Source organism: Ascidia mentula, chromosome 7, assembly GCF_947561715.1.
Source record: "Ascidia mentula chromosome 7, kaAscMent1.1, whole genome shotgun sequence".
NCBI classification, from domain to species: Eukaryota; Metazoa; Chordata; class Ascidiacea; order Phlebobranchia; family Ascidiidae; genus Ascidia; species Ascidia mentula.
The window spans coordinates 10,745,029-10,770,825 of NC_138572.1; the positions used below are offsets into that span (position 1 = coordinate 10,745,029).

General features: G+C 36.8%; 4 protein-coding genes across 5 annotated transcripts; 3 read left to right on the forward strand and 1 right to left on the reverse strand.

Moving 5' to 3' along the window:
- Nucleotides 1–10: 10 nt before the first annotated feature.
- On the reverse strand, nt 11–1,005 carry LOC145908169 (tRNA wybutosine-synthesizing protein 5-like). Its single transcript, XM_082995371.1, has one exon. It carries the CDS (start codon nt 984–986, stop codon nt 39–41), a length of 948 nt encoding a protein of 315 aa, XP_082851497.1. The 5' UTR covers nt 987–1,005; the 3' UTR covers nt 11–38.
- Nucleotides 1,006–1,293: 288 nt separating this feature from the next.
- LOC145908473 (ATP synthase subunit C lysine N-methyltransferase-like) lies at nt 1,294–3,507 on the forward strand. Its single transcript, XM_082995765.1, has 5 exons — nt 1,294–1,486; nt 1,628–1,747; nt 1,966–2,040; nt 2,189–2,302; nt 2,435–3,507. The coding sequence occupies exons 1-5, from the start codon at nt 1,343–1,345 to the stop codon at nt 2,573–2,575; spliced, it is 594 nt and encodes a 197-aa protein (XP_082851891.1). The 5' UTR covers nt 1,294–1,342; the 3' UTR covers nt 2,576–3,507.
- A 1,042-nt stretch (nt 3,508–4,549) lies between these two features.
- Nucleotides 4,550–12,016, forward strand: LOC145908314 (DBH-like monooxygenase protein 1 homolog). 2 transcript variants are annotated; one of them, XM_082995566.1, is made up of 15 exons: nt 4,550–4,722; nt 5,982–6,092; nt 7,004–7,153; nt 7,225–7,300; nt 7,423–7,604; nt 7,988–8,062; nt 8,551–8,655; nt 8,789–8,891; nt 9,144–9,313; nt 9,399–9,493; nt 9,613–9,769; nt 9,977–10,110; nt 10,168–10,273; nt 10,978–11,064; nt 11,366–12,016. In XM_082995566.1, exons 1-15 carry the CDS (start codon nt 4,567–4,569, stop codon nt 11,642–11,644), a joined length of 1,986 nt encoding a protein of 661 aa, XP_082851692.1. In that variant the 5' UTR covers nt 4,550–4,566; the 3' UTR covers nt 11,645–12,016. The 2 variants fall into 2 exon arrangements, with proteins under 2 accessions (XP_082851692.1, XP_082851691.1); XM_082995565.1 differs by having other exon boundaries at nt 9,977–10,273.
- A 1,590-nt stretch (nt 12,017–13,606) lies between these two features.
- Nucleotides 13,607–20,300, forward strand: LOC145907918 (DBH-like monooxygenase protein 1). Its single transcript, XM_082995034.1, has 15 exons — nt 13,607–13,779; nt 14,573–14,683; nt 15,235–15,384; nt 15,455–15,530; nt 15,744–15,925; nt 16,303–16,377; nt 16,815–16,919; nt 17,053–17,155; nt 17,407–17,576; nt 17,659–17,753; nt 17,980–18,136; nt 18,562–18,695; nt 18,765–18,864; nt 19,065–19,151; nt 19,893–20,300. Exons 1-15 carry the CDS (start codon nt 13,624–13,626, stop codon nt 20,106–20,108), a joined length of 1,917 nt encoding a protein of 638 aa, XP_082851160.1. The 5' UTR covers nt 13,607–13,623; the 3' UTR covers nt 20,109–20,300.
- The last annotated feature ends 5,497 nt before the right edge of the window (nt 20,301–25,797 follow it).

The following is a 25,797-nucleotide window of genomic DNA, read 5'->3' on the forward strand; positions in this document are numbered from 1 at the left end:
CCAGTTCCAATAAAAATAGTTCTTGGCAGTAAAACATGCTAACTATATGATAAAGCCTTTCCTTCAATATGGGCAATTAGTTTCCGGGCATAAAAATCTCTGTATGATTCTGGCAATTCAGTAAGAACTTTTAAAGCTCTGTTAACCATGTCCAGACTACGAGCAGCAGGAACCAAGTCTTTGTTTCCATAAACATCCTTAGCGTCATAAAGTTTTTCATCCAAGTGCTTCCAAAACACATTCACTGCAACTCCAAACTCCAGTGCAACTACATTATGAAACCACAAAGCAGGAATAAATAAAATGTCACCGGGCTCCAGTGTGCATTCGTATCTGGTCACATTTGCAAATTGTGGGTATTTTGCAAAGTCAGGGTTATCAATATTAGTGATAGCAGATTTATCACCTACAAGATACAAATTGAGTGCATCAGATGGCGGAAATAAAACCACTCTTTTGCGACCACCAACTTGAATTAGAAAATTATCCATGACATCATAGTGTGTCCATAGTTGCATTCCAGCAGATGCAATGCGCATCACACTGGAAAAAAATCTTTCTTTTGGAAAAAAATCAGGTAACTGTATGTCTTGCCTCAGAGAAGGATATTGTTCTTCAATATTTGATGGCCGTTTTCTAACATCTGTACCTAATGAACGAAAATAATAAAACTCTTTTGATGACAAAAAATACTCTGCATGAACCTCTTCTGACGCCCTTTGCACAAGCATAGAAAAGGGTAACTTTTTGTAAACAAAGTTTTTGTCAATAAAGTTCATGGCAGTGTCTTGACAAACATGTACAGTAGCTTCTTTCCCTTCCATTTTCTCACACAAATATTGCACAGTCCACTTTTCAACACAAGGTCCAATGTCATTGCCTTTGATTACAATTGGCTTTCTTGATTTTGAATAAGTTTCAAACACATTTTCATCCACACCAGACAATACTTCAACTTCAATAATTTTTGACATAATTGTGGACATTTACCACTAATTTATTAAAACACAAAACAGCATTAAATAATTTAGTAAACAGCCTAATGTAACAAGACAGACAACAACAAGTAGGCCTAACACGAATGTGATTGTTGTATTTTCTACTCAAACTGATATGAAACGGAAAAATATCACAGGGTTTCTGTTATGCGATTGAGGTAGAATTAAATTTACAAAACATCTCTACTTTCTGGTATTTGCGGTTTTCTGTCCAAAATTAATTCTTTTACGCATGAGTAAATTTAGTAATTACCAGGGGGTTTCCCTCATGTAGACTAAAATGTGACAGAAGAAAGTGTTTATCTCTGTGTGAATTTGTTTAAATACGCATTTTAGAAAGTTACATGCAGGAACCTTCATCAAAATCGGACGAAATACTACCAAAACCAAAGTCAAATGGCGGATTAGCAGTGTTGGGAGTGGTAACGACTGCCACAGCTGGTCTGATTGTTGTCTGTGGATCTTTCATTGCCCCAGCTCTTAGGAAGGTATGGAAATATATTTTTGAATTCGATGATAAAAGAAAGTGAAATAGAACAAACAGGTTTGTGTAAAATTAACACTGGCATTATGATGTTCTGGCTTTAGTGATGATTAGGTTCTTAAACATAACCCCCGTCATTGTTCAGATTTGTTTGCCTTATGTTCCTGCCACTGACACACAGCTAAGAAATGTTGTCGCTGCTTTGAGGCACCCAGCAAAACATGGAAAAAATGTTGTTGATATTGGAAGTGGAGATGGACGTGTGGTAGGCTATCTTACTTGATTGCCTTTATGGTTTTATCGGTGCTCATGCCATTTTATTTTTTTGTATATTGTTTATCTGCGTAGTTGTTTTTTTGTGTGCAAAAACATGATTTGATTGTTACAATGAAAGTGCACTACTTATTTAAGCACTACCCCTAAAATGAATAGAATAGGCCAGGCATATAACAATGCATTTCCTAAACTGTTGTGACTCTTTAGGTGATCAAAGCTGCAAAGGTTGGATTTCATGCAGTGGGATATGAACTTAATAGTTGGCTTGTGTTCTACAGCAAGGTTAATTGCTTTTTTTGTTTCAATAACTTTGTGCATGAAATGTTTGGCAAGTTGTTTTCAGAGGTTTTACCAAAAAAAGCGATGAATTTTAAAAAATAAATTTTAATTTTAAACTTTTTTGTAACTTTTAATTTTTCTTTTTTTTAAGATTCAGGCTCTTAGACATGGAGTTTCACAACAAGCCAAATTTAGAAGAAAGGATTTGTGGAAAGTTGATTATTCTCAATTCAGTAATGTTGTTATTTTTGGAGTCGACCAGTTGGTAAGTGTTGGATTAAAGTTGCATGATCACTGAAAACCAAAAACAGTGCCATTTTATGTTTGCTTGTGTCTTAGTTTTCAATTGAAACACACAGTAAAAGAACTGTTTAGTTCCAATGTATGTCATTGTTAGATGCCGGATCTGGAAAAGAAGCTGGTGAAGGAACTGAAACCTGGATCCAAAGTAATTGCCTGTCGATTTCCCTTTCCTAATCTTGCTTTACAATCTGTTCATGGAAAAGGCGTTGACACTGTGTGGACCTATATTGCATAAAAAAGTATCTTTGGTGACTTACCAAATGGATTTTTTAAACAACTACATTTTTGTTTGTATTAATGTTGATCTTTTAAATAGGATACAGCATTTTCACATTGCCTTACTCAAGTCAAATGAGTTAAAACTGAAACTAAGTCACTGCATAAGTACAGTACTTAACACTAATGAGCCTGCTGGAATATAGGTCAACAATTGAAATTTGTCAGGTTAAATAGTGTTGCCAGCTTAGGAAGACTTGTTTATTTACTGTGTTTGCTTTCCAAACATGCTGTTTCCCCAAATCAAATAAGCTTTATGCGAATGAATACAATGGAAATCAAAACTTACATAAGGAAAATTGGCAAGGATAACAAAAAAAATCTTAGGAGTCTTTGCGCCAGCGTGGATGAGGCTCTTGTTTTCCGGCATCGGCTCAACCCCCAACGTGGGTTTCGTGGAACCAAAGCGTTCCAAAAAGGTGAAAACAACGAAACATGCACGTTAGTTGGAAAAGGATGTATTTTACAGGCGTTTCGATTTTCTTTACGACTAAGTTTCTTCATTAAATAAAACAAACACATAACAAACCAGCCATGGAATGGATTAGAATTGTGCAAAAATATTTAAAACAAATTTTTTTTCACAACGGCCGTGGAAATGTTTGTCAAATTTACTATCGTCTGACTTTCTGTTGCGTTGTTTCTTTCGCGGACAAAATTTTTTGGGAAACACTGCGCTACGGCATATAGTCTTCAATTAAATGAAACCCGAAGGTCTGTTTTGAGTTCGAAAACGAAATACGAAATAACATATTAATGCAAAGTGTAATCACAATAAAGGTGGAACTGTCCTTCTGGTATAAAAGTTACGCTTGTAAAATAAATACGTTGTTATCAAGAAAAGGGTGTTTTGTGTATCCTGGCTTGGTTGAACTCTGTACAGCAAGTCTCATTTTCATCACTCGCCAATATTACACAACATCAACAAACCGACTCGGTCCCAGAGAACAAAGGTAACCTTTGGCAACTCCATCAACGACCTCACGACGAGGAGAAGAAGGAAACACCGCAAAATATACCGAAAAAGATATTAGTGTAAGCTAACGGCTTCCAGAAAAAAACGCAAAGTCATCGCATGTAAGCTGGGGAAAAATGCTTAATTTTTAAAAATTTGTTTTGGTGTTATTCCCATAGGCTTTTCTATTAGTTCTTTGACAGAGCAAAATTAGGCACCACTTATGTGTAAAACTTTATGATAATTTGTCGTTATACAAGCGAAACACTTCATTTGTTTTATGCGGTCGAGATGGTTTTAAAATGACAAGTGGCGAAACCCCGATTTTGGGTTCTTCAGTATTTTGTAAAGGCGAGAAACGCTTGACTGGATTCGTCTAGTTCCCACCACACAATTTTTAACCGCCTACACTTAAATGTGTTCGAATTTTCTCTTTTGATTAAAATAAAACTTAGTGTGCAGGCTAACAGCAACCGAACTACAAGAAATCATCAAGAAAATTGATATACGAAAGCAACAATCAGTGATAAATTGATTTTTGTAAATTTGGGGTCTTTTTGCCATGGCAAGCCTAGTGTAGACCTACTTCACACAAGAGCGTGACTTCATTTCGAGCGTGACGGTTTCTCCTCACACGAGCGTGACGTCGCGAACCCGCAGATCACATGCCCTGCCGTTTGCAATTTCAAAATTTTCCATTTGCTGAATGGCCCTTGGCATTGGTGAAGGTTCATTTATGCACAACGTATGTGAAGCGTGCACGTGGATAACGTACTTCTATTTGTTAAAAGCAAAAATGTTCCTTTGAAAACATAGAACAATGGAAAAAAACTTCGCGTTTTTATCATATTAATTTATAGACAGAAATTTATAAGATATAACGAGAAATTTATGAGATATTTTGCAGTTATATTGCAAATTTAAATGCCAAAATGATTGAAAAGATTTTAGCGAATAAGTACGTTTACTTCCAGTGCGAAAAAAACAGGATAATCATGTATAAAGTTGCAATTGTTTTGGTAATTTGCTTCGCTGTTTCATCATTGGGACAACTTGCTCCAACCGAAACATTCGAACATACAGCGATGCTTGATAACAATGGAAAGGTTTATCTGTGGTGGAATTTGAATGATACACATGTCACATTCGAGGTAAGTGGCCGTTGCATTACAGCGACTTCTAAAGTCAATGTAAACTATTCATATGTCTGAGCTGCATACAGATGGTCACTGTTTCGACCTACAAAGTCTCATCACTGTGGTTTATGTGTCTATATGGACTATTATTCAGCTCACATAAGTCATATCATTGGCTCCATGCTTGATCACATGATGCTTAAATCACAAAAAAATTTTGTAGACTATCCACACAACCATCCTCAAACTTACCCAACGCAACATATTAGTGTCATAGCATCCTTTCGTTGCGTGTGTAGGAGCAAGTGCCATTCATCAACAATGCGAATTGAATAGCATTTTCTAGGCCATTGAACAAATACACCACTAAACATGTTTTTGTGAATGCATGGCTGCATAATATTGGTAACGGTGCTATTGGCAAACACTGGGATTTACTGGTTAATGCAGTAGGTGGCCTTTCGATGGAATACCGCTGTATTGCTAGTACAGCTAAAAACGTAAAGCATAACGCAATGACATAAGTAGAGCAATTTGATCTTTTTAAGAGGCATTTTAGTGTTATACCATGGCCCTTTAGCAACGAAAGCGGCGATGCCTATACTCAGCGCCAGTACAACGATTGGCGCGTAAAGGTAAAGTCACAAGCAATATTGGACTCAAATAGTGAAAATTAAGGATAATTTACTTTCCATTAACATATCCAGATCTCAACAGCATAGATCCGTAAGTTTGGGATAAAATTAAAGCAAATGAATATATGACCTCACAACAAAATATTTTCTTCAACAGCGAAAAGTTATTTGTTTGTTTGTTATACCATGACAACCCCAGGTTATGTGGCGTTTTGTCAACATTTGGCAGAAAGTCGTCTATTCATGCAAGCTGATTGATCTACCTGTAAATAATAAACCACTGGTTTAAATAGATTGTTGACCTCTCTGGTTGGTGATCGTTTACTTAGTTGCGTAATATCGAGTTAAGGGGTGTGACTGTATTAACGACTGATCTGATTCTATGCAAAAGTTCGTATGTACTATGTCATCAAAATGAGCTCCAAACAAACTCAAAGCGGTTTAGTTTGTGTATTGTTTTACATTACAACGCCTCCTTTTTTACTGAAATCACATTTTGTCAAGAAACACAGTAGGCCTAATGTTATCTTTTGATACAAATAAAAAATCGATTATTGCAACAAAGCAAGCAACAATGGATTTAAATCCAGAATTAAATTGAAGCAGTATCATCTTTTAACAAGTATCGTATTATTGCAGCTTCAAGGACAAACAACTGGTTGGGTCGGTATTGGATTTTCACCTAACGGTGGAATGGCGAACGCTGATATTTATGTGGGATGGATTGCAAACGGCCAAGCCAACATAACAGTAAGTGTTTATTAGATTTTGTAAAATATGGTTTCTGGTAATTGACGTTAAATTTTCTTGGTTGTGGTTGGCAGTTCTAAGGTCATTCGAATGTATGTCATTTGTGATCAACCGGTGTGCGGCAGCGTGATGGTTACCTAAACTGTGTAAACCTTTTTATCGTCTAAATGTTAACATTATAGCAGTTTCATAAATTGCTAAACGAAACTCTTTCCCTGCCTTTCATGGTATGTTTTTATACCAGTGATTTTCAACCGGTGTTCCGTGAAAGATCGTCAGGTCTTCCGCAAGAATTTTGTTAGTTTTACTGATGATACGTGGAACACGGGTCGAAAATCTCTTTTTTATGAGAGTAGTCATCCACTATCACAAGTTTGAATGTTCCATCGCGAATTGCTTAATTTATTGTTGTGTAACAATAAGAATGTAATTGCGCGAGCTTCTTATTGGTTAAGAACAATGCCGCAGTACTTCCAACAGTTTGGTGTTCCGCAAAATTATGTTAATAAAAAAAGTGTTCTAAAGGTTAAACAATACTTTTATACACTATGTCACATTAGTGCTGGGACCCACCTTTGTACGGGCAAAGCAATTCTTGAATACACGGTTTCGCTTGCTTGTCGTGGCAAAAAAACGCGTTGTAGAAAACAGCGAGAGCGATGGAGCGATTTCTTTATGGTCGAAAACCTTTTTCAACGAAGCATAACAGCAACTTTACAATGCGCAACGACGCCCCATTTGGAAAACCATTGTCGTCTAACTCTAAATGATGTATTTCATCATTTCAGTGTTTTTCCAACGGTGGTAAAATCTGTGACGTAACTAAAACACAATGCGGACAATTGCTTCTTATAGTCTATGCCCGTCGGTTTCAAAAAGCAATTATATATTTATGGCGTCGTGATTTTCAGGATCGACACGGGGCAAACTCCAATGCTTTCCCCCCTCTTGATGCGGAACAAAACGTCCAACTTCTTAGTGGAATGGAACAAAACGGATGGACTCAAATTAAATTTACAAGACCTATCACAGCATGTGATGCAGATGATATGACTATAACTGTGAGCACAAGTCATGTCAACACTTTATATAGCTGAACACACAACTTACTTGCATAATGGATCAATTTCAGAGCAACACAATGAGAGTGATCTATGCATTCGGAAGTACAGACGGACCTGATATTACATACCATAACTCGGACAGAGGTATTAAAGACAGATAGACAACCTTATTAAAAATATGCAACTGCCTATTAAAGGAACTCTAGTTCTTTGCTGTAGGCATTTTCTATCAGGTTTATGTTGTAATCACTTTGTTTTTGCTGTAGGCACACGTAGTTTAATAGTTCTCACCTTCGCGAATTCCGGCAATCAACAACCTGCTGGCGAGACCACCTCAAGTTTTGATTTGTTGAACGACAACTTCGCCGTTCCCTCTGTCGACACTTACTACAACTGCCGAGTAATCGAAATTCCCCCAAATATCACCACGAAACAGCATGTAGTGCAGGTAAAGTCGCCTCTAATTCAGTGTTTCCCAAACGTTTTGTCGACTAAACCATGTAAACTTATTCAACTTAACTAGGAACCCCAAAAACGTTAAAAACGCCAAGATTGGTATATTACCTTAATTTATCGGTGCCATTTTCTTCCGTTTAATCTTAACTCATGTTTCTGTTGACCAAAAGCTTTTTAAATATATTCACTCCCTTAATTTGCCTAAATCAGATAGGCCAGTAGCTAATGGAACTTTCCAAGTTAATTTATGAAACCCTGGGTTACGTGGAACCCACTTACAAACTCCCCTCTAACTAATCTCACAGTGTTTGGTAAACGGACATTAACAACACAACACAAATTTATTAACATTGGTACGTGTTTTGTATGTTTTAGATTGCCCCAGTTGTTCAAGCAGGAAATGAAAATCACGTCCACCACATTTTGCTTTATCAATGTGAACTGACAGTAGTAAGTAAAATGACGCAGAAACGTGTTACAAACTACACGTGGTAATCCTATAGTCGTGAAAAAATCAATGTAGGCTCCAGCAATCAATCTGGGGAAAAATATTTTAACGGTTTAAGAGGGTAAAAGTTTTTAATTTGTGGTTTGAAATATCGCCCGACAAACCTGAAACACTATGTGTATTAAATTAAGCAATATGTGCAAAAAAAAGCCATAATATTGGAGAGCTGATGCAATAAATTAAAATTTGTTTTAACGAAAATAAAGCTGGATATGAAATGACCCAAAAACAAATTTACGAAACTTTAACATGTAGATTTTACCCTGGCTATTGGTAACGGTAATGATACGGTAATGGTAACTAATACATAACTACCAGCAACCGGTTTTTCATTTGATTTTAAACACAATTTTGGTGGCAACACCAACACATGACCAATACGTGTGTTATTAAAAATACAACACAAATAAGAACCATGTTTGTTCTGTAGAATGGGACCAGTCTTGGTCAGGACATTCGATGCTTTACACGAGGGTCACCACCAGAACACGAATTTTGCAATCAACTTATGGCTGCATGGGCGATTGGAGCAACGGTAAGTGTACAAACTTTACTTGAGCTCCAATTAAACCAATTCGTCTCTTGCTGCTTTATGATATGCGCTAAAATACGTAACTGTTATAAGATTTTCCTGTGCCTTAAACCTACATACAAAATATTACCTACAGGCGTTTTACTTTCCAAACCACGTTGGTTTTCCGATCGGAACTTCTGATTCACCAAAATATGTATTGATGGAAACACATTACGACAACCCTACATTAAAAAACAGTGATTCTTAATTTGAATTTTCTCTAACTATTGGTAATGTTTCAATATGCCATCAACTAAGAGATGCAAACTAATTAAACTGCACTTCAAACTGGTCCTTTTGAACGATTTAATTAATTTGGTCTCCGAAAGGACCACATTTTATAAGGTTAGGAGGACCAAAAAAACATGACAAACTCTTTATACTGTACGTTTGGACACAAGACATTTTAATATTGCGAATGTAAGAATAATTGTGTTGTTCCTGTCCAGACATCGTGGACAGCTCGGGACTGAAGATTATTTATACACCTAACCTTCGACAACACGATGCTGGAAGCATGCTGATTGGTCATACTGTGTCTGCATTTAATCATATTATTCCACCTAACGCCCAGACGTACCTGGATTATTCGGAATGCAACTCCCAATGTCTATCAGGGGTAAAATGCACAATTAAACTAGACGAATGTATTTAAGCCTTAATTAACCTGCAACTTTAAAGTTACTTTTTGTTTTGTTTCAAAGGCACTCAGCGCAGCCAACTTGCCTTCGATCAATGCTTTTGCATGCGAACTTCACAGTCATTTATTGGGGCGGGCACTCGAATTAAAACACATAAGGTAAAGTAGAAATTGAAAACAGAACAACTAGTGTTTGAAAGTTCACAAAAATTGCAAATAAGCCTGAATATCATAACTATATGTTTTTTGTCAATAACTGTATGTAAAATCGTGCGTAGAAACGGAATAGAAATGACTCCAATTGCCAAAGACACAAACTACGATTTCAATTATCAAGAAACCAGAACGCTGCCCCAGGAAATTACAATTAAACCTGAGGACACTTTAAAGATGGTTTGCAATTATGACTCAAGCTCAAGATCCAATGTGACTTTTGTAAGTTTTGAAAACAACAATCGCAAAAACAGCAGTCACTGTTATAGTGTATTTGTGTGTAAGGGGGAGGGGGGAGTATTTATTGTTGTAGTAACGTTTCGATTCAACGATCTTTAAGCATTGAGGTACATCAAAAATTATTGGTGATTTTCAAGCGCGTTAAGACACTTTTCCTGCTAAATTTTGACATATTGTTTTATTTTAAAGGGTGGATTAGGAACCTTACAAGAAATGTGCATGGCATTCATGTATTACTACCCTAAAATTCCCCTTACAGAGTGTACGTCTGGTCCTTCAACCACAGCCATTATAGGATATTACCTCGGAATTACAAACCTCACGTATGTACATTTCCTTGAACCATGTAAATACCATGTAAGTATGAAATATATTTTTAGTTCCACAACCCCAACATCGTTTGATGGCTACACAAACTATGATGTGTTTACTGTTCTTGAACCAGCTTCCCTTGCTGGAAAAACTGTGACTCAAGTGCTTAATGAGGTAAATTGCTTTTTTAGGCTTACATTTTTGTAGGAGCAAAACCAAGGTATTCACAATCTGCACTTGGGTATTTACTGTGTGTTGTCGTACTGTGCTTTGTCAGTGACCTTGTTGAGCCAATATTTGTGAGCAAAATACACAGGTTCTTGAGAATTTTTACCCACAAGGATCCGTAAAGCGTGCAAGGTTGAGAAGTCGGAAAATATTTTCGAATCCGGCGATTCTGACTCCTTTTGTTAAAAATGCCGCTAAATCGAGTATATCCGTATTTGGCAAAATATCTGTACGCTATTGTACTTTGATACCAATTCGAGCAATTTCGTTTTGCATGATCCCCGCCTTTTTGACGTTATCTCAGCGGTTTTTGTAATTATAGCAGTTAGTTTAAACGTCTTTTTTTGCAACCCCAGGCGAAAAAAGTGTTCTAAATTAGGGTAACAAAGTTGTGTTTGGAGTCGGAGTGGCTAAAAATCCTCCAACTCCTATAATTGCTAAGATAACAGTCAGTTATTTTGGCGAAGTCACATTTGTAGGAATGATGCAAAACAAAATTACTCGCATTCGAATCGGAATAAATTAGAATAATATAGAAAATAAGCATAAACAAAAACAGTTGCTGTCGAACGATAATATTTTCGCGGAGTCGGATAATTGTTTCAAGACTGCACAAATCCTGATCACAAAAATTATGTTTGGTTGAGCAGATTCCATGGAATCAAACAGTTGCTGATGAGTTTGCTGCCTTTTTGGATGCTATTCCCCACGACCAAACATGTCATCCTTTGGTAAACGTGAGTACCGATTTTGTAAATATCATACCTATGCACAACCATCATATATCTTATTGTCATTGCAACATTATGTTGGCAATCAAATGGAGCCAATAATATGTCTCAAGTGATAATTCAGTGACCAAGTTTTCTCAAGTCTGGTTTTGACTGGACAACTGTCATTAAGTTGCCCTGATCTGACTTTAAAGTTCAAACATACAATTTCTCAAAACCTAACAAAAATATTAAAACCCAAAGAGTTTTCCATGCATTGGAAGTCATTCCACTAAAATCACGCTAATTACAAATTTTATTTCCGCAGGGTGATACAAGCATAAATCTCACCAAGATCGACACACCTTACGTTGAACCCCCAGTAAATTGTACCACGGTATCTCCTACAACACCAACAACCACCTCCACCTCCGCCTCCGCCTCCACCTCCACCTCCACCTCCACCTCCACCTCCACCTCCGCCTCCACCTCCACGTCTACAGTGACATCAACAGTCTCCACAACCTCTGGTGCCAACGCCCGTAGATTTTCTTTGTATCCATCCATGGCTTTTCTTGTCGTTGTGCTGATCAACATGTTTTCTTAAGAATTTAACATGTGTATATAAAACGTTCGCGTAAAATTTCGCAGATACAATTGCATTTATTTTAGCTGTAGTTAATTCATTCCTTTTTTGTATTATGTCTTCATTATAGCAAGCAACTTATGCAGTATGTATATTTGTATATATCTTGTTCTACTCAACACATGATTTCGAATATTATTATAATGTCAATTTGAACAGATAATTTTTGTCAAAGATTTCAAAGATTCAGTCATTCAGACCAGATCACTCTAACAACTCAACTCGATGCCATTCTAACTATTTCGATACCGAACTTAAATTGATAACTCAACTCTTGGATTTGCTGTTTTGATGTCTGTCAAGTTTTGCCATCTCAATAAAAGATTGTTTATTCTGAAATGTTGTCAGATCTATGCGGGGTTTTCTGCATAGAACACGCACCCACAAGCTACATGAGCTCAGTAGTTTCACGAGGTATATAGTGGCCAAGGTACACTGGTGCGCAAGCGCACAACTTGCCAGGCAACCTTCACATATATGTAGGGGATCTCTACCAACGTCAGATAACGCAGTAATATCACATGCAAAGGCAGGATTTCCCCACTGCGCAGGTCGGACAAAATTTTGGGGAAACACTGCCCTAGGGCATATAGTCTTCAATTAAATGAAAATCGGAGGTCTGTTTTCAGCTCGAGAAAGGAAATACGAACTAACATATTAATGCAAGGTGTAATCACAATAAAGGTGGCTTTTTGTTTTAAAGTTGTTTGAAGTCCCTGTTCGAAACGAAGTCTATAACCTACCTACATTAGTTTTTGGAAAAACTGTCAATCTGGTATAAATGTTATGAAGCTTCAAAGTTTAAAGCAAAGAAAAAAGTTACGCTTGGAAAATAAATGCGTTGTTATCAAGAAAAGGTTGTTTTGTGTATTCTTGCTTAGTTGAACTCTGTACAGGCAGTCTAGTCTTTCATCACTCGCCAATATTATACAACATCAACAAACGACACGGTTCATAAGAAACGAAGCCAACTTCCATCAACGATCTCACGACGAAGAGAAAAAGGAAATACCGCAAAATAAACAGAAAAAAGAACGACTCCTGGAAAAAATGCAAAGTCATCGCTCGTATGGTGAAAAAAAAATTTCCGTCTAAAATTTGGTTTGGAGTTATTCCCACAAAGGTGTAGTTGGATTCTTATAGGCTTTGGTATTAGTTCTTTGATAAAGCAAAATTAGGCACCACCTTTGTGTAACACTATGATTATTCCTACCGTCGTTAACACAAGCGATACGCGTGGTTTCTATACGGTCGAGATGGTTTTAAATTGATGAGTAGCCAAACCCCGATTTTAAATTCTGCCTTTTTGAAGGCTAGAAACGCTTGACTGGATTCGTCTGGTTCCCTCCACACAGTTTTTAACCACCTACACTTAAATGTGTTCGAATTTTCTCTTTGATTCAAATAAAACTTACTGTGCAGAGAAAATTGATTTGCGAAAGCAAAAATACACTGATAAACTGATTTTTGTTTTGAAATTTGGGTCATTTTACTATAGCAAGCACCTTAGTACAGGCCTATTGGCATCACGGATCCACTCGCTATTCATTACGAACACACCACGTGCAAATTTTCCGGTTTCTCCTCACTCGAGTGTGACGTCACGTATACCCCGATCACATGTCCTGCCGTGAAAAGAAAAAAATATTCCGTTTGGGATTTTAAAACTTTCCATTTAAATGTCCCTTGGCATTGGTGAGGTTCATTTATGGACAACTTTTGTGAAACGTGGATCGACGTGGACAACGTACTTCTATTTGTTAAAAAATGTTCGTATAAAAGCATAGAATAGTGAGGAAAAACTTTTTTCATATTAACTATAGAAAGAAATTTATAAGTTATAAGAGATTGATTCTTTCACAAATTTCAATGCCAAAACAATGCACAAGTTTTTAGCGAATAAGTACGTTTACTTCCAGTGCGAAAAAAATAGGATAATCATGCATAAAGTTGCAATTGTTTTGGTAATGTGCTTCGCTGTTTCATCATTGGGACAACTTGCTCCAACCGAAACATTCGAACACACAGCGATGCTTGATAACAATGGAAAGGTTTATCTGTGGTGGAATTTGAATGATACACACGTCACATTCGAGGTAAGTGTTAATTGCATTACAGCGACTTATAAAGTCAATATAAACTAATCATACATCTGTGAGCTGCATACATTTGGCCACTGTTTTGACGTATAAGGTCTCATCACTGTGGCTTGGTGTGACTATGGACTATAATGCAGCTCACATAATTCATATTGACTCAAACAGTAAAATTTAAGGTTAATTTACATTCCAATAAATTTATCCATATCCCAACAGCAAAGAATTAGGATAAATTTATGAAATGAATATATGACCTCACAACAAAATCTTTTCAACATTTCAACATCTACAAGTTATTTGTTTGATTTTTTGCATCATTTGTTACCATGACAACCCACAGGTTCTGTGGCATTTTGTCAACATTTGTCACAAAGCCGCCTATTCATGCAAGCTGATTGATCTACCTCTAAATAATGAACCGCCGGTTTTAAATAGACTGATTGTTGACCTCTCGGGTTGCGGGCCGTTTACTTAGTTGCGTAATATTGAGTCAAGGGGTGCGACTGGAACAACGACTGATTTGATTTTAGGTAAAAGTTCATTTGTTGTAAATGCAAAGTCATCCAAATGAGCTCCAAACATACTCAAAACGGTTTTGTTTATCTTTTGTTTTACATTATAACGGTCCTTTTTAATTGAAATCACATTTTTTATCAAGAAACACAGTAGGCCTGTTTTTTTTTTGTTACAAATATAAAATCGATTGTTGCAACAAAGCAAGCAACAATGGATTTAAATCCAGAATTAAATTGAAGCAGTATCATCTTTAACAAGTATCGTTTTATTGCAGCTTCAAGGACAAACAACTGGTTGGGTCGGTATTGGATTTTCACCTAACGGTGGAATGGCGAACGCTGATATTTATGTGGGATGGGTTGCAAATGGCCAAGCCAACATAACAGTAAGTATTTAGCTCTACGATTGCACACATGTAGGCTATAGGCACTATACTAGTATATTGACACAATATAGGCAATATGATGTCACAATGCGACTTGTATGTAAGTAACAGATAGTTATTGTCAGTCGATAGTGAGTTGGCAGTGTTAAGGTTATTCGAATGTAATCCATTTGTCATTGAATAGCTCTATGGTACTACCCCGCATGCGACAACGTTAATGTAACCTAGCATGTGTAAACCTTTTTATCATGTGAATTTAAACATTATAGCAGTTTCATCAATTGCTGAATGAAACTCTTCCCAGGCCTTCCAAAGCATGTTTCATACATTGTGACGTTAATGGTACCCAACTTGTTTGAACCGTTTAAGCACTCGAATTTTAACGTTTTTTGAATCCACGTTTTCGCTTGTTTGTTGTCGCAAAACAATGCGCTGTAGAAAGCGATTTCTTCATTGACGAAAACTTTTCAATAAAGCGGACAACTGCTTTATTCTATACCCGTCGGGTTATAAAAAAAACACTTACATATTCATGGCGTCCTGATTTTCAGGATCGACACGGGGCAAACTCCAATACCTTCCCCCCTCTTGATGCGGAACAAAACGTCCAACTTCTTGGTGGAATGGAACAAAACGGATGGACTCAAATTAAATTTACAAGACCTATCACAGCATGTGATACAGATGATATGACTATAACTGTGAGCACAAGTCATGTCAACACTTTATATAGCTGAACACACAACTTACTTGCAAATGAATCAATTTCAGAGCAACACAATGAAAGTGATCTATGCATTCGGAAGTACAGACGGACCTGATATTGCATACCATACCTCGAACAGAGGTATTAACAGGCAGATAGAAACCTTATCTATAAATATACAACTGGCTATTAAAGGAACTCCAGTTCTTGCATTAGCCTTTGTTGCAAAAATCTTTCTTCGCTGATGCATCTTTATGAAATTCTGATATAAAATTTATTATTGCTGGCAGTTGATTTCCAACATTGCTGTAGGCATTTTCTGTCAGGCTTATATTGTAATCACTTTGTTTTTAGGCACCCGTAGTTTAATAGTTCTTACCTTCGCGAATTCCGGCAATCAACAACCTGCTGGCGAGACCACCTCAAGTTTTGACTTGTTGAACGACAACTTCGCCGTTCCCTCTGTCGACACTTTCTACAACTGCCGAGTGATCCAAATTCCCCCAAATATCACCACGAAACAACATGTAGTGCAGGTAAAGTCACCTCTAAATCAATGTTTCCCAGACTTTTTGTCCACGAAACCATGTAAATTTATTCAACTAACTAGGAACCCCCAAAACGTTAAAAGCGCCAAGATTGTGGTATTTTACCTTAATTTATCGGTGTTATTTTCTTCCGTTTAGTCTTAACTCTGTTGACCAAAAGCTTATTAAATATATTCACCCCTTTTAACTTGCCTGATAGGCCATCAGTAGCTAGTGGAACTCTCCATGTTTATTTATGAAACTCTGGGTTACGTGGAACTCACTTGGAAACTCCCCGCTAAACTAATCTCACTGTGTTTGGTAAACGGACATTAACAACACTTATATCAATTTATTAGCATTGGTACGTGTTTTGTATTTTTTAGATTGCCCCAGTTGTCCAAGCTGGAAATGAAAATCACGTCCACCACATTTTGCTTTATCAATGTGAACTGACAGTAGTAAGTATAAAGACACAGAAACGTGTTACAAACTACACGTGATAATCCTATAAGAGTAAAAAAATAAATGCCCAATCGATCCGGAAAAAATATTTTATCGGTTTAAGAGGGTAAAAGCTTTTAATTTGCGTTTTGAAATATCGCCTGACCAACCAGAAACACTACGCGTATTTAATTAAAATTTATTTTAACAAAAATGAAGTTGGATATTAAATGATGCAAAATCAAAATTTACCGAACTCTAACATAGAGATTTTACCCTGGCTAATAACGGTAATGGTAACGACAATGGAAACTAATACACAATCACTATCAACATATACCGTTTTTCGTTTGATTTTGACCAAAATTTCAGTTTCAACACTACATTTTTACACTTGACCATTACGTGTGTTATTAAAAATACAGCACAAATAAGAATCATGTTTGTTCTGTAGAATGGGACCAGTCTTGGTCAGGACAGTCGATGCTTTACACGTGGGTCACCACCAGAACACGGATTTTGCAATCAACTTATGGCTGCATGGGCGATTGGAGCATCGGTAAGTGTAAAAATTCACTTGAGCTCCAATTTAACCAATTCGTCTCTTGCTGGTTTATAATACAAACACGCTAAAATACATAATTGTAATTTTTTCATATGTTTTAAACCTACATACAAAATATTACCTACAGGCGTTTTACTTTCCCAACCACGTTGGTTTTCCAATCGGAACTTCTGATTCACCAAAATATGTATTGATGGAAACACATTACGACAACCCTACGTTGAAAAACAGTAATTCCTAATTTGAGCTTATTTAACTATTGTTAAATTTTCAATATTTCAACTAAGGTGCAAACAAGTTACATACTACTCTTTAAGCTGGTCTTTAGGCACATTTGAACGATTTAATTTATTGAGCCCCGCGTTTCAAAAGGGCCACATTTTAACAGGAAGGACAAAAACATGCCAAATCTCCTTAAACTGCGTTTGAAAACACATTTTTATGTTGCGAATGTAAGAATAAATGTGTTGTTCCTGTTCAGACATCGTGGACAGCTCAGGACTGAAGATTATTTATACACCTAACCTTCGACAATACGATGCTGGAATCATGCTGATTGGTCATGGTGTGTCTGCATTTAATCATATTATTCCACCTAACGCCCAGACGTACCTGGATTATTCGGAATGCAACACCCAATGTCTATCAGGGGTAAAATGCACAATTAAACTAGAATGTATTTTAGCCCTAATTAACCTGCAACTTTGAAGTTACTTTTTGTTTTGTTTCAAAGGCACTCAGCGCAGCCAACTTGTCTTCGATCAATGCTTTTGCATGCGAACTTCACAGTCATTTATTGGGGCGGTCACTTGAATTAAAACACATAAGGTATAATAGAAATTATAAACAGAACAATTAACTGCTATTTTTGCTGCCAGGCATAACAATTGATGGGAATTGCACTTCTGGCACTTTAGTGCATAAACACTTTCGAATCTAAAGTGGCACAAGAGCAATTCCAACTATTGTTTGGAAGTTCACCAAAAATTGCAAATAAGCTTTAAGGTCATAACTATAGGTATTTTTTCAATAACTCTATGTAAACCATGTGCAGAAATGGAACAGAAATGGCTCCAATTTCCAAAGACACAAACTACGACTTTAATTATCAAGAAACAAGGACGCTGCCCCAGGAAATTACAATTAAACCTGAAGACACCTTACAGATGGTTTGCAATTATGACTCAACCTCAAGATCCAACGTGACTTATGTAAGTCTTGAAAACAACAATCGCAAAAACAGCAACCACTGTTATAGTGTATTTGTGTGTGAGGGAGAGGGAGGGCATTTATCGTTCTAGTAACGTTTCGATTAAAACGTCGACGAGCGTTATTTTAGCATCGTAATTATTGGTGATTCACAAGCGACTTTAAATGACTAAAATTCTTTGCACATTCACTGGAAATATTCCGAAAATTTAATTCTGTAATTTTGTAAAAACACGTCAATGTTTGGCGAACACAGCATGCGTTGTTAAAAGTTTGGTCATGAAAAAGCATGACCGTATATAACTGCAGTTTGATTTTGGTTAAAGTAACAATCCAATGATAAAACATGAATCCAACCTCAGTCACAAATGGTCATGGCATAAGTTGATTTTCCCATAAATTTTGACATATTCTTTTATTTTTTAAGGGTGGATTTGGAACTTTACAAGAAATGTGCATGGCATTTATGTATTACTACCCTAAAATTCCTCTTACTGATTGTACATCTGGTCCTTCAACCGCTGCCATTGTTGGATATTACCTCGGAATCACAAACCTCACGTATGTACAATCCTTCAGTTGAACCATGTAAATTGCTTGTGTAATTATGAAATATATTTTTACGTCCAGAACCCCAACATCGTTTGATGGCTACACAAACTATGATGAGTTTACTGTTCTTGAACCAGCTTCCCTTGCTGGAAAAACTGTGACTCAAGTGCTTAATGAGGTAAATTGCCTTTTTAGGCTTACATTTTTGTAGAAGCAAAACCAAAAAACAACAATTGCTCGGATTGGGTTTGGAATAAATCAGAATAATAGAACACAAGTATAAACAAAAACAGTTGCTGTCGAACGATAATATAGAGTCGGATATTTGTTTCAAGACTACACAAATCCTGATCACAAAAATTATGTTTGGTTGAATAGATTCCATGGAATCAAACAGTTGCTGATGAGTTTGCCGCCTTTTTGGATGCTATTCCCCACGACCAAAGATGTCATCCTTTGGTAAACGTGAGTACCGATTTTGTATATATCACACCTATGCACAACCATCATAGATCTTATTGTCATTGCAACATTATGTTTGCAATCAAATCAAGCGCATAATATGTCTCAAGTGATATTTTAGTGACTTAAACTTCCACTGTTTCGACAAAGTGGAAGAAGTTTTCACAAGTCTGGTTTTAACTGGACAGCAATCACTACAGGGGTGACAACGTATGTATTATCACCCCTAGATTTCGTTTTAAATTAAAAATTATTGTCAGAGAAACCACATACATTATACTATACGGTAAGCTAGTTTCAAACGACCTGTATTATCACCGTCATAATCTTGACAAACTCAAGCGTCTTGTGGATTGTTACGCAGAATAGCAATTGTTGTAGCGTAATTTTAGGAATCGGCATTGTTGCGTAATAGTTCTGTATGTTATTTCATAATTACTAAATCTGCAATTGACCGAGTGAAACAAAAATGCACCGCTTTCAGTAAGGGTGTCCGTAATTAAAAAGTTTAAAACTTAGTGCTACTAAAACATGGTTCGATGTAAAAACAAAGTGACACGAAACGGAATTTGCGTCGTTTGCCTATGTTTAAGGCGGAAGGTCACCCTCAATATTTCACAAAACGTTAAAAAATCGACGCCTATGCAATTTCTCAAAACTTAACAAAAATATTAAAACCCCATTTTCCATGCATTGGAAGTCATTCCACCAAAGCCACGCTAATTACAAATTTTATTTGCGCAGGGTTATACAAGCATAAATCTCACTAAGATCGACACACCTTACGTTGAACCCCCAGTAAATTGTACCACGGTATCTCCTACAACACCAACAACCACCTCCACGTCTACAGTGACATCAACAGTATCCACAACCTCTGGTGCCAACGCCCGTAGATTTTCTTTGTATCCATCCATGGCTTTTCTTGTTGTTGTGCTGATCAACATGTTCCTTTCTTAAGTCAAACATGTATATATAAAACGTTCGCGTAAAATTTCGTAGATACAATTGCATTTGTTTTAGCTGTAGTTAATTCATTCCTTCGTTGTGTTGTCTTCATCACAGCGAGCAATGTATATTTGTATATATCTTGTTCTACTCAACGCATTATTTCGAATATTATTTTCATGTCATTGTGAACAGATAATTCCTCACTGACCTGTGTGTTGGTTCATGATTCGTTGAAGTCTCGCCGCATGGCAGAAGAAACGTCGAAGAACAGCACGTATATTTTATGCCAAAAAGCAGCACATTTTTAAATTGCAATATGCTGAAATTTTATACGTGTATGGGTTCATTGAGTATCATCAAACTAAGTTATTTGGAGGTTTTTGAGTGAGATGACTGGGTGAAGGAATTTTTGCAACGATTTAAAATTAGCCTTGCGTTATTACCGACATATTATTTGACAGTTCCAGATTTTAATTACACAGAATGTGGACGATCAGTGTCAGGCGATTATTTATTTGAAATTTATTTCTGTGTTAGTTAATTTGGATATCAGACAAGACATGACATATCCGGCACCGACGAGCAACAGGCTGACTCCTGCTGTCTAAATGAAATTTTCTCGATTTTGACTGAGATTGTGATCAAAAGTGTTATGTTACGCCAATCTACCAACCTTAAAACAAAGTACACTAATGAGGAATCTTACAAACAATCGCGTTAGTTATTTACGCAAAATCCTTTTCTCACTTAATAACTGAAATAAAAAAAAGTCGGTGACAGGTTGGCGGCGGAGAAAAAAACATTAGTCAGAAAAACTTTATTCCAATGTCATTATGCTTTAGGGTGGCTATATGCAAATATACTTCAGTAAAATTATACAAAAGGAAAAGCAATATTTAACTTAATATTGGCTGTTCGACTGTTTAGTGCAAGCAGAAAATAAGCTACTGAATATGACCTGCCAGGATAACGAAGCCACAATTGTAATGCAAAACTTTCACCTATTATATCCTAAACGTTAACAAACGGATACTGCTAAAAGCTATTTCTTCATAGCAAAGACCAAATGGTAAATGTAGCACCACCGTACTTGAAAAGCATATGAAATTTACTGCCCGATGAAATGCAACATACCTCATATTGGAATTGTTGTGGAGCTGATAAAAAAACGCCCAGGTTAGCCATTGTAGCGTCACGTGTTTGCCTAACGACAAAATGTTGTCACGCCACCCAAATATACTTACCTAACACCGTTTTGGCAGCAGTCATTGTCGGAATCGTAAACGACATGATACAATTCTCTGATGTTTGCCAATCCTAACGCTTTGTGATTGTAAATACTTTGCTACGCAAGAAACAAACTAATCGTATGCCTGCCTCATTTGGGTCGTTCAAGTGCAGAAAAAATTCTCATCGCGATAGGTGCCAAAAACATCACAACTCTTTGCTTACATTCCCGCTATGATCTTTTGGACAGGTTGTCGCGTTGTAGTTACTCAAATTTGTTTTTGGTGTCCAGCATTGAATTTCAGTTTACAATCACGTTAAACTAGCGGTATGGACTTATTCGGGGATAGGCAACTGACTTTGATTCGTCAGAGAGAACACTTTTGAATATTGATGATTGAGTAAATGCAACAAAAGCGTGACCATCTTTTCCCAAAGGGGAGCCACCACAAAAATATAAGTGTGATATACATTGTTCAGAATTTATTTCACAAAGGAAAGGAGCAACGAACTATCAGCTTGAACGCGCATTACCTCGTTGTTTTCAAAAATCCAAGAGACGCATCTCAAATAACTCATCTTGCGAAGCAAGTTTAGTGACGCGACATCTCGTCCACACGGTTATTTGTTTTTGACTTGACAAGCAGAGCACAGCAGAAAAATTTCGTTAAAGAACCAACATTTTTCGCGGTGAAACCCAGATTGTGTACGTACCAAAATCTCTGTAGCATGTCAAGGCGACTATACATAACCAAGCTCCAGTTCTTATACAACGTTGAGGATTTTTATCAGCGTTGTTACCTCCATTGATTAATATAGTATTGATACAACACCCGCCGTCACTAGTCTTCTGTCTGGTGGGAAGTAAAAGTGTACAAAAATTCGCTTTGGTGGACCCTCATATTTTGAAAATTGTACAGGGAAACACACCTTCACAAACGACGCCTGTTGAAAACGCATTATCGCACTGGATCGGAAAATGAAGGACATCATAAACGAGCCTGGGACGATGGAAGACAAAGTAAAACTTTACAACCAGGCACTTCAGGGGTATCAATTTTATAACGATACCCTTGTAAATAAACCACTTAAGGGGTTACCAAAGAAGCCCGAGGAAAAATTGTCACCGGCGCCTAATTGGATCTGAACTGCCAGCGGTGCAGAATAGACGATTTGCAAAACAATTGTTTTGTCACTGTTTCAAATGATATTTCATACCTGGGTTATAATTACTTGACCCGTTCAAAACAATGGATGATGGGTACGTGTTTGAAATGACCTTGGATATTGTGAGCCTATTTTCGTTTCCATTGTGGCACATCCACGAAAAAGTGTGGAGTCAAAGGTGTTCGATCCATTGTGTATCCAAGAACAGAGTTTCTAGCTAGTTTTGAACGTACAACTTAATTTTCTAGCTCGCTTGCAAACCAGTAAGTATTGAGAAGCAACGATACACAGCCAGATTATTGCGATGACTGGAAAAACTATAGAGAAACTGAGTTTTATTCAGCTTATGTTAAAAGTCGTTTAGGCTAAATAGATTAATGGAAATACAGAAAGCAAAAGTATCAGAGTTATCAGCAAAACATTGGGATTTTTGATGAAACATATGAGACTTACCAGAGGGTATAAGATTAAACACAGAATTTAAAAGTTTTGCAGAATACCTCTGTTCACACACTAAGTCGAAATTAATTAGGCCAACAAGTCACATAACTCAACTGGAAATGTGACAAGCAGATTTAACCAACCGTTGTGGTTTGTGGGCGAATCATTGAACTTTGTCGCCTTTCTAACTGTTACCTGCTTGGGCGTGAGTCTGGTCACCTATGGTATTCGCACAGGGAAATGGAAACGGAAGAATGTAAGCAATGTTCTGCATGTAAACGCAGGAGGTCTTTGAATCTAGTAAGCGTTCTATACTGTCCTTTGAGTCATGGCCTGCAACTTAATTGGTAAAATAGCAAATATCTTTCGAACGCATTCAAAAGGTAGATTACATATACAGAAAAGCAACAATACATGCCTGTTTTGTTTTGTTTATATTTGAAACTCGTTTGACTAGGTTTCATGTTGGTTCTGTGCATCCATCTATGCCAATTTATAGTCTTAAATGAAATTTCTCACATTTGGTAACCATAAAACTGCTGAGAGCATACAGTCCTTTGATTTATTTACAAATCCTTCAAGCTAACTGTATTTTTTGACGCAATACCGTATCTAAACAAGTTACTTTAATTATTAACCGCATGCCGTTATTCCTCGCACTTCGCACGTTTTAAACTTCCTGCTTTGGGTGACTTACTCCAGTCAACTAGGCGATCATCAATTCATTTCTCATCTGACGTTGGTATGCTGTGTATACGCAAATGCACGCAGCCACGGCAGCATATCGGGAAAGTATATTTTAAGTTGAGTGAAGATATATTGTGTCCATAATATATAGGAATCTCAAGTAAAGTGACTCTCGATTTGAGTATTTGCGACAGTTTTCTTCCTTTTCTGTTTAAACCAGTTTAACAATTAAATTCAATTTAATGAAAGTAGTCGGGACATTGCGCGTCAAAAATGTAATGCCTGTATTTGTTGTAACTCTAAGCTAAAGATTAACATTAAGATAACATTTCAAACTTCCTCAATATATTTCATATTCCGACGTTTCGGTAATTAGGATTGTTTATTCTATGAATCAGTAGATTCGTCATTTTTGTTCGTGGAATTAATATCTGCGTTTCTACGTTGATGTCATGTTTGCGTGACGTCATTGCATGCGACCTTGTCAGTCTCTTTAATTAAAATGTTATTTCGGGCCAGGACAAAATTGGCTGACTTTCGTAACGTTGCGTATTGGCAGAGTTTTCGCTGTCACGCATAATTACATCTTGCAGACATGTTGAAACAACTTTGGTCAGAACTGTATACATAGGTTAAATTGAAACGTATGCGTAAGTAACTGAATTTGTTTAGAACAAAAAATTTCACCAGTTAAGTAATATAAAGTCTGTTGATTGTCCCATCAAAACTTATATTGTTGTGTGCTCTAATAAGGGAAACGATTATATTTGAAGATCTGTTGAGATATATTCATTCCACAGTTCACAGCAAAATTAAAGTAGACTACTGGAAGTTAAATATGCAAATCATTGAAAATACAATAGAAACTGTAACCATTACAAGCTGAATTAGCGCAAAGGAAAAGTCTCTCAAAAAACAAACTTGGCAGTGTTTTTGTTTCATGAATAGACCTTAAAATACCAGTTCGTTCACACAGAAACAGTCGTTATGACCACTCTTCAACGCTTTAGGAAACCATTGCGGAAGTAATATGCGTAACAAGGTGCCATCAAGACAACTATTCCCTGTGATAGTTTATTTATGAAAAAAAGATACCAAAATTGTGAATAGGAAGCAGTCGAGCGTTGATTTCAACTGTGATTTTCCTTCTAAATTTTCAGCCATGTATTTTTTACAGAAACCTTCATTGAATTATGAACCAGGAATGATTAGGCCGCAACATGGAGCAAAATAATATATCTGCAAACATAACGAGCAGATCTAACCAACCATTGTGGTTTGTGGGCGAATCATTGAACTTTGTCGCCTTTCTAGCTGTTACCTGGTTGGGCGTGAGTCTCGTCACCTATGGTATTCGCACAGGGAAATGGAAACGGAAGAATATAAGCAATGTTCTGCACGTGAATCCAACCTCAGTCACAAATGGTCATGGCATAAGTTGATTTTCCCAATAAATTTTGACATATTGTTTTATTTTTAAGGGTGGATTTGGAACCTTACAAGAAATGTGCATGGCATTCATGTATTACTACCCTAAAATTCCACTTACGGATTGTACATCTGGTCCTTCAACCGCTGCCATTGTAGGATATTACCTCGGAATCACAAACCTCACGTATGTACAATCCTTCAGTTGAACCATGTAAATAGCATGTAAGTATGAAATATATTTTTACTTCCAGAACCCCAACATCGTTTGATGGCTACACAAACTACGATGAGTTTACTGTTCTTGAACCAGCTTCCCTTGCTGGAAAAACTGTAACTCAAGTGCTTAATGAGGTAAATTGCCTTTTTAGGCTTACATTTTTGTAGAAGCAAAACCAAAAAAACAACAATTACTCGGATTGGGTTTGGAATAAATCAGAATAATAGAACACAAGTATAAACAAAAACAGTTGGTGTCGAACGATAATATTTTCGCGGAGTCGGATAATTGTTTCAAGACTGCACAAATCCTGATCACAAAACATTCTGTTTGGTTGAGCAGATTCCATGGAATCAAACAGTTGCTGATGAATTTGCTGCCTTTTTGGATGCTATTCCCCACGACCAAAGATGTCATCCTTTGGTAAACGTGAGTACCGATTTTGTATATATCACACCTATGTACAACCATCATATATCTTATTGTCATTGCAACATTATGTTGGCAATCAAATGGAACCAAAAATAT